General features: G+C 45.3%; 1 protein-coding gene across 1 annotated transcript in view; it reads left to right on the top strand.

Moving 5' to 3' along the window:
• Positions 1 to 15,910, top strand: part of PAPPA (pappalysin 1) — a 239,549-nt gene that overhangs the window by 209,128 nt on the left and 14,511 nt on the right. The window contains exons 20-21 of the mRNA XM_083422840.1: positions 3,366 to 3,437; positions 9,209 to 9,307. Of these exons, the coding sequence (XP_083278966.1) occupies positions 3,366 to 3,437; positions 9,209 to 9,307 (171 nt within the window). The remainder of the gene's footprint in view (positions 1 to 3,365; positions 3,438 to 9,208; positions 9,308 to 15,910) is intronic.

The following is a 15,910-nucleotide window of genomic DNA, read 5'->3' as shown; positions in this document are numbered from 1 at the left end:
CCAAGACCTGAGGGCTCAGGTCAATCGCCAGTAGACGGTCAGTTAAACCCCGCCCCCCTCACCAGATCACTGCAGGGCCCATGCTCTGGCCGCAACACCACCCACCAGATAAGGTGAGAGGAATTATTGGCACCTCTAAGCTGGTTTGCCCTAAGGGTTCAGGGGGATAGAATCTGTTGCTTTTCCTGCTTCTCATTATCCTGAGGCCCATCTTGATGACTTCATCAATCTTTCCAAATATTAAAAATAAGAACATGCTCCTCTATTCCTCATCTTGCAGTAAATAAGAGATTGAAATGAAATGAAATACTATCTTCCTGTTTGTGGCAAGCACCGGCCCTTCAGTTTCCAGAGGGTTGTCAAGGACTGAATTTGGGAAGGCATCTGACCCAAGAAAGGGGGGCTCCTGCTGAATTTTGCAGTCTTCTCGCTCACTCAGCAAATAAACAGCACGGGGCTCTCCTCCTCCCCGCCCCCTTGCCTGGCCTTCCCCAGACTCCTTTCCCTTCCATTTCACACAGACCAGGCCTGTTGCAAGACAGGTGGAGCAATCTGGGCCCTGAGTAATAGTGGAAAATCCGAGTGCATCGGAAAGATAAACAGCCCTGTGCAGATAGTATAAAAGTCCTTTTTCTAGCACATACCAGGTAAGCCTCAAATGACCGAAACTGTAAAAACACACCAAGGTTTCCCCACAGACAGATTAAATTAGCCTTCAGAATTAGCAGGGGGAAAGGGTAATGTATGTGTGTGTGCATAGACCACCACACTTTTCGTAAAAACCTGATGAGACTGAACACATGCAAAATAAATGCCACCAGTGTGTTGCCATGAAATAGCTTGATAAAATGGTATCCTGTCTCTCAGTATCCTGTTGCTCAGCGGAGGAGCATCCACTTTTCAGAAGTCACCACAGGTTCATTCCCTGGCAACTCCTGGTAGGACTGGGAATGTCAAGTGTATGAAATCCTGTTAGCCAGCATAGACGTACTGAGCTAGGTGGACCTATAGTCTGACTCCATGAAAGTCAGCTTAAGGAAAAAGCCATAGCTGAGCAGTAGATCATGGTAGATCATCTGCTTTGCATGCAGATGCAAAGTTCATTCTGTTCTCCCCGGTTCAATCTGTTCTCCAAAAATTTTCAAAGATCATAGACAAAGGCTCTGAAATTACACCCACAAGCTCCCTTAGTACCCTTGGATGTCGCTCATCAGGCCCTGGAGAAGAACAAAAAATAGAGTGACTCAGAAGCTCTAGATGAGTGCTCAGTTCCTTTATTTGTCCCTCCCCACCCACCCCAGGGTTGGTGGTGAATTTTACAATACCCTCTGAGGCATGTTAGGTTTTTCTAGTGAGTGATCTTCAGGTACAGGAGCAGCCCTATCATTAGGCAGAGGGAAGTTGTGATTTTGGGTGTCATTAAATGACAGCACATTATTAGTACAGTGGTACCTCCGGTTGCGGACGGAATCCGTTCCGGAGCTCTGGTCGGATCCTGAGGTTTCTGCAACCGGAGGTTCCTGTTGTGCGCACGCACACGGCACGATAGAGCAGTTCTGCACATACGCGCATGGCAAAACCTGGTAATATACTTCCGGGTTTGCCATGTGCGTATCCCAAAGGATACATAACAAGAGGGGCACAGAAGTAAAAGTACTACTTACTTACTTACGTATTATATTATTACAGATAAGAAAGGGGAGAGATGCTAACAGGATTTTACTGTCTTACGTCTTGAACATCATATTAGCTACGCCTATCAATTTCAGTTGATCTACTCTAAGAAGAACTAACCTTAGAGACAACACCAGCGGTGGAGCATATGCCTGCGCTGCCCAGGGCGGGTGCGCTCCTGAAGGGGGCATGGCATGGAGGGTGCCCTTCCAGGCACGGGATAGCTGCTTGAGTGTCCAGAGCGGCGTGCGCGCCCTGCAGCTGGGGGGGGGGAGGGAGCAAGCTGCTCACAGGGGCGGAGCAAGCCACCCATGGTAGACATTTGGCGTGCTAGCCCGCAACTCCCAAGCTGTCAAAATGAAGGGTGAAGGGGGGAATCCCGCCAGCAAAGTGGTGCTGCTCCCCCCTTACCACGATGGCTCGGGGTAGGCTTGGGAATCGTGGGTAGGCGGCGCACCGAATGTCATCCCCCTCAGTGAGGGCACCCGGGGTGGTCCGCCCCCACCCCCCTTCCTACGCCGCTGGACAACACTACATCAATCTACATCAATTGGCATAGGATGAAAAATGGTGCTAACTTTAGAAAAGCATTCCTTCTTTTTTAGGTGATGCACATGTGTATCACAGGAAGCTTCCTCTTAAACATGGTGCCCCAATTTTCTCACACACAGGAGGGGAACCTTCTTCTCAGATGACCCTTTTATTCAAATTGGGAGTTCCTCCCCTACCATAATGCTGCCCACTTAATTGACTTCTTTAGTCAATTAACATGTATTCCAGTTTATTCATTCTGATACATCAGCTGAACAGTCTAGCCTGACAGATGATAATAATAATAATAATAATAATAATAATAATAATAATAATTCTTCACATTTTATGTTTGCCTCAAGGTGATTTTTTTCAAATGTTCCATGGATGCAGCTATGGCATACACAAGCCTTTGACTTTCACAGAGCTCTTCAGTCACTCAAGCCTAGGAAGGATTTCATATTCTCCCATATTAATAATAATATTTTTTTATTTATACCCCGCCCTCCCCAGCCAAGGCCGGGCTCAGAGCGGCTTACAAGCAATAATAAAAACAAGATGAATGATTACAACTTAAAAACAAAAGTAAAATACAACATTAAAATAATGGAACATTAAAATATTAATGTTCACATCATATGGTTAAAGATAAAGATCATGAAATGGGCTATATTTTTGTGTACACCTTTTTATCAGTACAGCAAAAATTTGCTTTTGTGTCTCATTTTTAAAGTTTGCATTTTTTAAAAAAGTAGAGTTTAGTTGTTGATTTATTTATTTTTAAGTTTCATTAAGTTTTAGTCTTTTTACTCTGATGAATAAAAATGATGTCCTGTATTACTATGAGTATGTACTCAATAAATGTTTGCACTTTAAAAAATCCCAGGGTGCACACACACACCCTAACGAAATGTGCTGTGCCATCTGTGGCTGTAGCTCAGTTGATAGAGCACCTGCTTTGTATGCAGACCACCACAGGTTCAATCTCCAGGAACAGGGTTGCCATATTTAAAAAATCCGGACATGGTTTGGGGCACAGTTGTGAGCTTTTTAAAGTTTTGCCCATAGCTGTAATGAGCTAGATAGACCAGTGAGTCTGACTTGATATAAGACAGTTCCTTCTGTTCCTAATGTCTCCATGCTTCCTTTCCTCCATCTAGAACGTTGTCTGCACCGCTGAACTCAAGTGGTATCCTCATCCTGCACTGATCCACTGCATCAAGGGTTGTGAGGTGAGCATCCATGAGCCATCTCTTGCATATGTGTGCATGTGTGTGTTAAACCAAGCAATACTAAGAAGAAGAGGAGGAGGAGGAGGAGGAGTTTGGATTTGATATCCTGCTTTATCACTACCCTAAGGAGTCTAAAAGCGGCTAACAACCTCCTTTCCCTTCCTCCCCCACAACAAACACTCTGTGAGGTGAATGGGGCTGAGAGACTTCAAGGAAGTGTGACTATCCCAAGGTCACCCAGCAGCTGCATGTGGAGGAGCGAGGAATCGAACCCAGTTCACCAGATTATGAGTCCACCGCTCTTAACCACTACACTACACTGGCTCACTAATTAATAAGATGCATCAGATGATTGTGGAGTTTTGTGGATCCCCTTGAAGCATGCTCTACAATATCTCTGAAGGCAACCCCCCCCCCCCCCGCAAAGTGCAATCTGACCTTAAATGATGTCAAACTTTGCATGCAAGGGGTTCAGGAGATAAGAATCTGACCCACTGGGCAGATCCAGTTCCCTACTCCTGTCCTAGCAAGAGGAATTCATTGTTCCTATTGAAACGCTGTTGAGTACACAGTGCACTTTGCATGAGGCTTCCCTTGTATGTGATCCAGAAGCTGCAGCTATAGCAGAATTTGATGGCCAGGCAGCTCACAGGAGCAAGCTACTAGGCACATGCTACTTGCCAGCTGAGAGAGCTGCACTGGTTGCCAATTTGCTACTGGACCAAGTTTGAGCTCCTTGAGTTAGTTCCTTGTGTCTGAAATTAGAGATCAGGCATGGGGGTGAGGGAAGGAGCAGCTGTGGAGATCAAATGGGTGGGGAGAGGAGAGAAAGCGGAGCCACTCCAACACATGGTTTGAGGGGGAGGCGATGGGGATGGGGGACCATCAAGCTAGAGCAGCCAGTGGTGGCAGCCAGCAAAGTTGCAAGTCCACTGTGGCTGCTACTGCTGCTTTCCTGCTGACTGAGAATAGCTGCTCCACCAGGGGAAGGCAGTGCCACAGGGCCTTGAAGTATGGGCGATACTGTTCTGTGTCAGTGTGAGGGGAAGGCAGCACCTTGCAGTTGGCTGCCCTGGTCTCCCTCAGCATGAGGAAAGGCAGCTAAGATCAGCAGTGTTTTCCACAGAGATCATTGTGTGATGTTGGCAGTGCCTTGAAATCGGCTGCTCTGCTCTCTCTCTCACGAGGTGTGCTATATTGCTGTGTACAGTGGTACCTCGGGGTAAGAACTTAATTCGTTCTGGAGGTCCGTTCTTAACCTGAAACTGTTCTTAACCTGAAGCACCACTTTAGCTAATGGGGCTCCCGCTGTCGCCATGCCACCGCTGCACAATTTCTGTTCTCATCCTGAAGCAAAGTTCCTAAACCGAGGTCCTATTTCTGGGTTAGCAGAGTCTGTAACCTGAAGCGTCTGTAACCTGAGGTACCACTGTATTGCTGGTCAAAATCGTTACCGTGATGTGATTTCAAAACCTATTTTGGCCAATATATTGAAAAATTGCACCGTGCTAAAACAGACCATAAAATTTGTGATATTACGATGCAAAAATGACAAAAAATTAGTTGGGGAGGAGGCAAGGGATGGGGCCGCAGACCCCCTAGTGCATTCCACAAACCCCGAGGAGTTCCTGGACCCCTAATTGGGAACTACTGGTCTAGAGTTTAAGACATTCCTAATCCTACCTGGAGATCTCAAGGATTGAACCTAGGGCCTTCTGCATGCAAATCAGATGCTCTACCACTGAGCTATGACCATTTGCCTAATAATAAATTAAGACTCCGGCCTTCTGAGCTGATTTTAAATAAGAACATAGAGAGCTGCCATCCACTAAGTCAGACCATATAGCTCAGTATTGCGGCTCTCCAGGGTTTCAGATAGGAGGCATTCCAAGCCCTACCTGGAGATGCCAAGAGTTGGAACCTTCGGTGTGCAAAGCAGATGTTCCGCCATTGAGCTACAGCCTTTCCCCAAAATCCAGTGTCTTCAAAAACCTTAAACTCTTAAAAAATAACCCCCACTGTTTCTCTTTTCTTTATTACCTCTTCTCACCTTAGAGCTTTCTGGTGACACTTACATCACTCATTTCACACTTTTCCTTGAACTAAAAATTACCTGCAACAAATTCCAGTCCCCCCCTTAGAGAAAAGACCACGTATATAGGAAGCAGAGGATTGAAAAGAAAGGGAGGAAGAGATGAAAGAGAATCTTAATACCTATGATTAGAAGTTGTCTCACTGCTCCATTAATAGATCTGTGTTTACGCTTTGCACTTAACTCATCTCCTTGAAATTAGCTCACTCGCTCTTGAGGTGTGTATGTGCATACAGACATAGTTTTGGCCAAGACGTGTTATTTTCACTCCCTGGTACAGCTACAAGATTTGATTAAAGGTATGTGTGTGAATTTTCCAGTAGGTCTCCTATGTTTGCTTAAAGTCATTGCAAAGCTAAAGAAAAGGGATGAGGGTGTGAAAGATGGAGCTCTGAGCACTTTGGAGGAAGGCAAACAACAACCACACAACAATGTGCAATCAAAAGATGCCAAGGTGTACACATGTGAATGTATTCAAATGATCCTCCTAGCCAGTCTTCCCCAAGCTGTTGCCCTTCAGATGTTCTCAGACTACAACTTCCATCATCTGTAACCATTGGTCATGCTGGCTGGGTGTTATAGGAGTTGTTGTCTGACATCATCTGTAAGGAACCAGCTTGGAGAAGTCTGCTCCAAGCTCATGGAGAGAGATCAGAAGAGATCTCCCTACCTCCCTCTTCCCTTCCTTCTTCCTCTCCTTTCCTTTGAATTTAAGAAATTGTCCAACCATCAAACCACAGTTTCCCATTCCATCAAAACACAGTAAAGTATGGTTTTTATAAAGCAAGCCATAGATTGCTTACAAACCAGGAGTCATATTCCAAGGTGTGGTCTGTAAGCACATGAAATAACCACTATAATGAAGCTAATCAGGCGTGGTTCTGGTAAGTTCCTGGTTGGGTGATCGCTTCAGAACCATATGTTTGTCATCTTGGGAAGATAATGTGGAACGTAAAAATCATAATTTTACAATCATGTGTATTTGTGGGTTGGGTTGAAGGACTTGGACGTTTATCCTTGACAACAGGAGTATGCCCAAGACTGGAATATGCCTGAGACTCCCTTCTTCAAGGCATGAGCCCCTTGAGATTATTCAAAAGTTTAATTTAGTTCAGAATCTGGCCGCTTGGATTCTGAATGTTTTAGCTAAGTGAAACTATATTATACCAACTCTGAAAGAATGACATTGGCTGCCTACTCGTCCCTGAGCCTGATTCAAGTGTTGATGTTAACCTTTAAAGCAGGGTTGGGAACCTATGGCCCCCAGAGTCTGCTGGACTTCCATTCTAATGGGGGGGGGCAATAACTCAGGGGTAGAGCATCTGCATTGTGCGTAGAAGGTCCCATGGTTCAATTCCCCAATGGCATCGCTAGGTAGAGCTGTGTGAGAGGCCCTTCTCTGAAATCCTGGAGAGATGCTGCCAATCAGTGTAGGCAGTGCTGAGCAAGAAAATCCATTGGTCTGACTCAGCGTAAGCTTTCTCTGACCTCTGTTCCTGTCAGTCCCAGCCTGCAGGCCAAAGATGGTGGGAATTGGTATACAACAACAGCTGGAGGATCACAACTTCCCTATTCCTCCGTTAAGGTTCTAAAGGTCTCAGGACCTAGATACCTAGAAGGAACACACTTCTTCCTGTATTATTCTGTTTGTGCAGTAAGATCCTTAAATAAGGCCCTTCTTTGACAACCATCAGTTGGGAAAGCATGGTATGTATGCACAAAGGAGAGGATCTTTTCTGTGGTGGCATCCCAGCTTTGGCACACACTCCCTAGAATGGCTCTGTGATTCATTTGATGCCATTATCTCAGGCATTTTAAGCTGGTTTCTAAAATATGCAGTAATAGTGGCTTTGAAGAAAGGCTAAATGAATTCATGGCAGCAAAGGCTATCAATGGAAAATAACCACACTGGTTATTTTCTCCCTGCGCTGTTGGAGGCAGCAAACCTCTGAATGCCCGTTGCTGGGAATCACCAGTGGCGAAAGCACTGTTGCACTCAAGTCCTGCTTGTGAGCCTCCCAGAGGCATCTGGGTGACCCGTGTGAGAACACGATGCTGGACTAGATGGGCCTGTGGAAGAGTTTTGTTGCTGTTTCAATTTCTCTTCTACTGTACAGTAGTACCTCGGGTTAAGAACTTAATTCATTCTGGAGGTCCGTTCTTAACCTGAAACTGTTCTTAATCTGAAGCACCACTTTAGCTAATGGGACCTCCCACTGCCGCTGCACTGCCACCGCACGATCTCTGTTCTCATCCTGAAGCAAAGTTCTTAACCCGAGGTACTATTTTTGGGTTAGCAGAGTCTGTAACCTGAAGCGTCTGTAACCTGAAGCATCTGTAACCTGAAGCATATGTAACCCGAGGTACCACTGTATTGTACAGTGCCCTAGAGTCCATCAATGAATAAAGAGGAATTTAGAAATTTACAATGAGCCAGCTGACAGCTCTCCTGTCATGGTACTCAATGAAGGGCATTGATGCTCCCCTCTAGCCCCTCAAGGGCAGGTTTGCGTATGGAGAGAGGGGAATAACTGTGATTTAAAAACTTATGGGGTCTAAAATGTTTCACATTGTCCCCTTGAAATATTTATGAGCTTGACCTTGGCTCCACAGAAAGGAAAGAGTGCCAAAATGCCCTCACTGATTGTTCTTCAGATGTCCCTATGTTTTATTTCTCCTGCTATTAAAAAACAAAACAAAACCCCACACAAATAATTAGCTGCAAACAAAACAAGGGCTGCTTTTAGCTCCCTACTTCATTTTCCAGAGACAGTTTCTTCTTCTGAAAGGACAGTGTGTGTCTCCATCTAGGATTAGTGGAACAGGAGAGCCCTAATGGTCACATAATGGGAACTGTGGGATGCAATTAAGTGACCCCCACCTGCAAAAACAGCAGCAGGCAGGACAGTTTCATGGCGAAACAATGAAATGGTGTGATTTTTGTGCAAGCAGCCAACTGTGTTGTAAGTGCGTAAGAAGAGCCCTGCTTCTGGATCAGGCCAAAGATCCATCTAGCCTAGCATTGTGTCCTCAATAGGTCAGCCAGGTGCCCCAGTGAGATGCCTGCAAGTAGGACCTGAGCACAACAGCGCTTTCCCCACCTTTGAATGCTAGTAAATGGCATTCAGAGGCATACTGCCTCCTGCTTTGGACATGGAACATCATTATAGCTAGTAGTTATTGAAAGCCTGCTCCTCCTTGTATTTGTCTAATCCACTTTACAAGCCACCCAAGTTGGTGGTCACCACTGCAATTTGTGGGAGTGAATTGCATGGTTAAATATGTGCCGTGCAGAAGTGGAATTTGGAAGTCAGAACCCATCAGCCATTCAAAGGCAACTTCAAGCCCTGCTTGGCTGGGCATGGATTTACCTTTGTGGCGCAGCACAGGAGAGGTGAAATGAATCACCAGTTGTAATAGTGACACTAGGTAATTGACCAATAAGCCTTGTCCACCAGCCAGAAGGCCTGCTGGGGGATAAGTGCCGTTGTGTCCAGGTCTTGTTTGTAGGCTTCCCATTGGGGCATCTAGCTGGCCACTGTGAGAGCAGGATGCCGGAGGGTCTGGGCCATTGGTCTGATCCAGCAGGGTTCTTGGATTCTTAAAGGCATGATATAGGTTGAATCATCATCATCATCATCATCATTATTAGTGTCTCAATTTGGCTTCTTTCTTTCAGCCTTTTATGGGAGACAACTATTGTGATGGGAACAATAACCGAGCCTTTTGCAACTATGATGGTGGGGACTGTTGTGCCTCAACAGTGAAGACTAAAAAGGTAAGCTGGCACCCTCCTGGTTTTATTGCAGCCCCATATGGAAGAAGAACACTAGAGGGAAATGTATTGCTGTTACTTCATTAGGGCAGTGTTAGGCAACCTGTGGCCCTCCAGGTGCTATGGAACTACAACTCACATCATACCCCTAGCCACTGGCTGTGCTGGCAGGGGCTGATAGGAGTTAAGAAGGCATCTCAAAGGCTACATGTTCCTCATCTCTGTGTTAGGGATGTCAGTGACAGATCTCCTGCAGATAGTCCTGTGTTCAAAGGCATAGCTTGCTTTGTTCAGATGTGCCAGAAAGTACTGGTACATTTGGGGATGTTTTATTTCCTGTGGAACATGCTGCCACTCTTTTTACTTGTTTCTTGTCTTGATGCTGGGCCTTAACTACCACGATGTGTTAGGAGAGCACCAATCAGAGTTAATATTTTGATGGGGTTAAATTACTAGCTCAGTGGTAGAGTGACTGCTTCGCATGCAGAAGGTCCCATGTTGAGACTCCAGCCACTTCAGGTAGGGCTGGTGGTGTCCCCACTCTGAAACTCTGGAGAGTCACAGCTGCCAGTCAGTGTAGATAATGGTCTGACTCTGCATAAGGCAGCTTCCTATGTTCCTAGTAGGTAATTGGCTGATTTCTATCCTGACTGACTTCTGTTGAAATGGAAGAAGCACTGCAACATTAGAATAGAACCTCTCCAAAGTGGAGGACACAGATCTGCCAGAAATTCTTAAAAAATATTGGCCGTATTTAAACAATGAAATAAATGCACAAAGTATTGGACATTTGGTGTTTTTCTGCAAACACTGAGCAATTAGTACAAAGTCGACGTGTTCCCTGGCTAATTCCACTTGTAACAGTGAATCAAAATAGAGGTCAAAATGTACTGTCCAAGTAAAGTAACAAAGCTTTTGGTGAGATGTGAACACATCTGGAGCGGATAGCGGAGTAAAATTATCTATATCAAAATTTATCTACATCAGAGGTAGGCAATGTGGTGCCCTCTGTATCTTTTTGGACTGAAACTCCTATCATTTTTGGCTAATAGTAATGCTGGCCTGGCATGATAGGAGTAGGAGGCCAACAAAATCTTTAGGGCATTATACTGACTATCCCAGATCTGTATATTTGCTCCAAAACAATTGAATTGAATGAATACAAGCACATTAGGGGAACAGAGAGCTGCAATACTGAGCCATACTTTTAGTCTGTCTAGCTCATGATTGTATACACTTATTGGCAGTGTTTCAGACAGGGGTCAGTCCCAGCCCTACCTTGAGATGCCTGGGATTGAACCTAGGACCTTCTGCATGCAAAGCAGATGTTCTGCCAACTAAGCTACAATTACCATTTATTGTTTGATGCTTTTTGTTTCTGCTTGGAAATTGTGATTCAGTTTATGCCCCTCTTTGGAATGTGTGTTGTTCTGGAGCTTGCAGGTACCTGTTGGGTTCCTGGAGCTTGCAGGTACCTGTTGGGTTTCGGATTCAGATGCTGGGTCATTCGGACAGTGGGGCCCAGCCCTGAGAAGTATTTTCCTGTCTGTGATCAGGGGCATCTTACCCATAGACATTAGTGGTGCAGGGCACCAGGGTGCCAAATTTTGGAGGGCACCACAGACTGAGTGTCCGGGAAGGAGAGTCAGGGCTCGCTCCCTTCCCCGCTCTGGGGCAGCCCACTCCTCTCCTCTCAGCCACCCATCGGAGCATGCTGTGTCCGGCTCAGGGAAGCCCCTTTGCGTCCCCTCCATCTGGGGCTGCCTAGGTGTCTGGTGGGTGCAATCGGGGGCAGGGATGGCGTGGGGTGGGCATGTCTCTCCCACCCCTCTCTGGCTGCATTGCTGCCTGCGTGCCTCCCTGCGGAGTCTGCGACCAGGGCAGGGAAGTGCCCTGTGCAATCCCGGCACCGAGCAAGGATGGGAGGCCGTCTGGGCTGTGATCCGGGCACCTCTAACTTATGTGCAGCACTGAGCGTACATCAGACAACTCTGGGAAACTGGGGGGGGGGGGGTGAGATTTGCACAACAGTGCCGGATATGCTTAAGACGGCCCTGTCTGCGACCCTTGACTGTAAAGCAAATTCTTGCCATCGTTTGCTGAAATAGAGTAACCCCACCTCCATCCTTGCTTTGCCCTTTGAGGTACTTTGTTAGTGGAATGTTAAAATGGTATGTTCCAAAAGGGGGGGGGGGGAGAATGAAAGGCAAGAGAAAGGAGGGTGTTATGTATCAAAATACTCTGACTGCTTTGTCTTCCAAGCATGATTGTGCCACCTTCACAAAAATAAGCCTAGAATGAACTTGTATGTGAAGGCCAGACTAAGGAAAGTGGAGAGGGAAAAGAAAGGAAGGGCATGAGAGAGAAATTTAATAAAGTTTGCATATTTAAATATGAATCTGCCTAATTTGCACTTTCTGAAACAACATGCACACCAGAACACAGCCACCTTTCAAAATTTACACTTCTCCAAATTTTGCAATGCAGTTTCCCACCCCAATAATATGTGCAGAAATGCATATAACCAAAGTAAAATGCACATAAAAGATACATACACTTGGGAAAACAAAGTAGAAAAATTCACTATAGCTGGGGAACTTGTCTTGCAAAAATGTGTCTATTAGACAAAATTGCATTAAAAATGTGTCTCTTAGGAGAAAATTGCAGTAAAATGCTGACAAATTTTCACAAGGTCTTAAAAAAATAAATATTACAACCTGAAGTGGAGACCTGAACTTAATACTGGAAAACAGAGAAACTGAAATGGATGATTTGCCTACCCCTACCAGTTTGCAGAGGTTTTTCAAGACACACACTCCTATGAACCAGGCAGGCTGTCTTGCTAGTTCAGCAGGAAGGCAGTGTGTAGCCAGCCAGCAGAATGAACATGTTAATCTACTGAGCCGCTTGCCCTGCAATTGACCTGGGAGCGTCTTTGAGGCTCAACAAAGAGTGTTCCATCCAGCCTTTCCTAACTAATGGCAGGGAATGGGGCCTTCTTCTAGGGATCCAGAGGGGATAAGGTCCTCCATTAAGGACAAACAAAATCCTATTTCCTTTTAATGTCTGCGACCTCCTGACCCTCCCCAGATTCCCAGCTCCTCATAGCTTGAATGCTTAGTGAAGCTTTCTACCTTCTTATTTTCTCCACTGCATAACAATTGTAAAGGGAGACAAATGCTTTAGAACAGCAGAACTACACTGTTAAATTGAGCAAGCAAGCCAGCAATTGTGTTTGTGTGTGTGTATTGATGGTGGAGGCATTAACTGCATACCTCTAGGGTGATTGTTGACCAGAAAGGGTTGGATTTTGCAGACATATTTGCAAATCATTTGGTACCTGTTTATTTATTGTATTTACTGGTTTTCTGCAAAGTTATAAGCAGAGCAGCGTTCACGCTCTCTCTCTCTCTCAACATTTATTTGTATACTACCTAATCAAAAAGAATAAATAGATAAAAGACCTCTAAGCGGTTCACATAAAATAATCTAAAACATAAAACTCTTAGAACGAGTGGACATAATAAAATTATCAAAATATAGATAAAATCAAAAGCTGAAATACATTGGGCAGCAACCAAAGGAATATAGCCCAGTTCTCTGCTAAAATGAATATCAGACAACTACATTTCGGTTTAACATCTAAACACAGATGTTGGAAAGTGTATGGTAACTAGGAGATGATATATTAGTTAGGTATTATCCTTCCTTACTCAAGTTTGAGAGTACAGCAGAGTGCATCCCTTTGCAGCAGAATAGGAAGCTGTTGATTCAGCTGGTTACAGCCTTTTTGATGAAGTAACCGGGATGCCTTGGTGCAGCCTGGATTCTTCCAGGTATTTCCCCCTTTTATCCCACTTAAAACCATAACAACACACGAAAAAGTCTTTTTAGAATAAAATAGCATTTACTCACAGATCACATTCAGTAGCAATCTGGAGGTACATTTGTGTGTATATAGGATGATGGCGTCAGAAGCAGTGGTAGAAGATGCGTGATGAAGGCAAACGAGCAAGATGGAGTAAGAGAGATAGAGAGATATATACAGGACCAGCCCTTCTTATAAGTTGCACACATCTCTACCTGGCTGCACCCAGGAGGAGTGGCTTCTGCAGGTTTGACAGGAAGTTCTCCCTGTTGGATCCACATTCCACTGTGTGCCCATTCTAGCAAACAGGACTTTGCTGCTCTTTCTGGATATCCCTCAAAAGAGGAAGCCTGTTGTATCACCTCTGAATCCCAGTTGCTGGGAATTGCACATGGGGAGAGCACTTCTGCCCTTGCGTCCCGCTTTTAGGCTTCCCATTGGGGCATCTAGTGGGCTGCTGTGAGCAGAGGATGCTAGACAAGATAGACCTTTGGCCTGATCCAGCAGCTAGACTATTCATATTCTTGTTTATGTTATTTCTGAATGGAAGGGGTCACCTTCTTTCTCCCTAAAGGCCAGACGGTTCTCGGTCACTGTGGCCACAATTCCTTATCAAATATTCCAGGATTCTCAACTCACTATGACATATCTTTCCACTGCAATGTTTACTTCATAGGATTTCCTGCCCACTGCGAGTGGAGTTAGGGGGGGAAATTATAGGTTGTAATAGTGGACTGTTTTTTCATTACATTATTAAAATCCAGGATAAGCATCACAGCACTCTTTAAAAAAAATGACTCAATTCTTTGCTTGTTTTTACATTGATGTGTGCCTCCTAAATATATATATCACACACACACACACACACACACACACACTCTACTTCCATCATCCCTGACTAGCTAACTCAGAGATCCTGGAGCAGGGCATCCTGGTAACATAAGGATGCTTGAATAATGCAGTCTTTGCAAATGCATGGGAACGTAAGAAGAAGCCTTATACCAAGTCAGACCATTGGTCCACTTAGTTTTGTCTACACTGACTGGCAGTAACTCACAAGGACCTCTCCCAGCCCTTCCTGGAGATGCTGAGGATTGAACCTGTGGCCTTCTGCGTGCACAGCAGATGCTCTATTCCTGAGCTATGGTCCTTCCCCAATAGCCATTGGTTCTTCTAACTCCATGTAGTCTACACTGACAGGCAGCTCTCCAGGCTTCCATGTCTTAAGTGAGAAACTGATAATGTTCTAGACTAAACACGGAGCCCTTCAGATGATGTTGGACTCCAGTTCCCATCAGCCTTAGGCAGCATGGTCAGTGGTCAGGGGTAGTGAGAGTTAGAATCCAACAGTATCTGAAGAGCTACCCCTGCTGTGCTGTAATATGTTTGCATTGGAAGACACAGGCAGCCAACCACTACTGAGCTCTTCCTGTCTGGTGTATAATCTGGCTCTGTGTGTGTGTAACTTCTCCTGCTGGCTGAGAAAATCTGGATTGCTTCTGCTCACCTGCTCTCTCTTTTGTCAGGAGGTTCCATGGCTGGAGTGACCTCTCCTCACAGTCCACATCCGCGAATCATGAATAATGAGCTCATTCTAATTGCAAAAAGATGGGCCTCTGTTGCCTCTGCCAGAACCATTGCTTCCTTAAAGCAAGGATCAGGCCATTGAATTCTACAATATTGCCTCACTGCAGACTGGGAGGGGAATATCGTAGCACATGTGCTTTTAGCGATTCCGTTATACATCAGATACATAGAGTATCAAAGCAATTTGGGGGGAAAGAAATGACCTACATGTTTATTTATTTATAAAAAGAGGCCATTTTAAGTTGTCAGTTCAACAGACTTTTGGCTGATTCGCAAAACAGGTGCTGATCTTGGAAAGGAAGCACGCATTTTAGAGAACCTGACACTGTTTTATCAGAAATGCACATAAACACAAATTGCAGTCTGTTTACAGCAGGACTGGGGCAAGTCTTTCTTCCATTGAAGGCTACATTCCCTTGGGAGTAATCGGTTAGGCAGATTACAAGCTGGAAGTGTGCAAAGCCAGAGCAAAACAAGCAACCCTTTCTCTCTTCAGTCACCCTTCTTTGCTCTTTTTTTCTGATAGTGGAGGGACAGATCTCTGTTGCTTGCAGAGGGTTTTCCTCTTTCCCTATTCTTTTCACATCAGTCTACCTTTTCTGACCCCCCCTCATCCATTCTTCCCTCTCTCTTTCTCTGGGCTCTCTCCCTACCCATGTGAACTGCAGGCTGACCACTCCTCCTTTAGCAAAAAAACAAAAATGGCCAGGGCAGATGGGATTTGACTCAAGCAGTCAACCTGACATGTTTGCATAGTGATAATGAATACATGGTAGTGAATACCTGGCAGAACCCAAAGCAAATTTATGGATGTAAGGCTTGGAGAATATGGTCATAGGTTCAGCAGTAGCTGGCTAGTGGGTGCTCACCTGACCTCCTGTCAGGGGCATCAGTGTGACTTACTGATAGGAGGAGGATCAAGGCAGCAACAAGGGTCTGGTGCAAAGGCACCATTGGGAACACCAGGTCAGCTCCACCAGGACACTTGCCGTGCCCCAGCCTCACCCTTCCTTCCTCTTACCAGAATGTTGCAGTGATACTGGTGATGGGAGCTCAGGCAATCACTCCCTTCTCTGCTGATTGCTACTTGCATAGGCATCTGGTTGGCTGGTGTGAGAACAGAGTGCTGGGCAAGGCCCTTTGGTCTGATC

This window comes from Podarcis tiliguerta, assembly GCF_965153285.1.
Source record: "Podarcis tiliguerta genome assembly, chromosome: Z".
Classification (NCBI taxonomy): domain Eukaryota; kingdom Metazoa; phylum Chordata; class Lepidosauria; order Squamata; family Lacertidae; genus Podarcis; species Podarcis tiliguerta.
The sequence above is the reverse complement of the archived record's forward strand: the minus strand, read 5'-3'. Positions and strand labels throughout refer to the sequence as shown.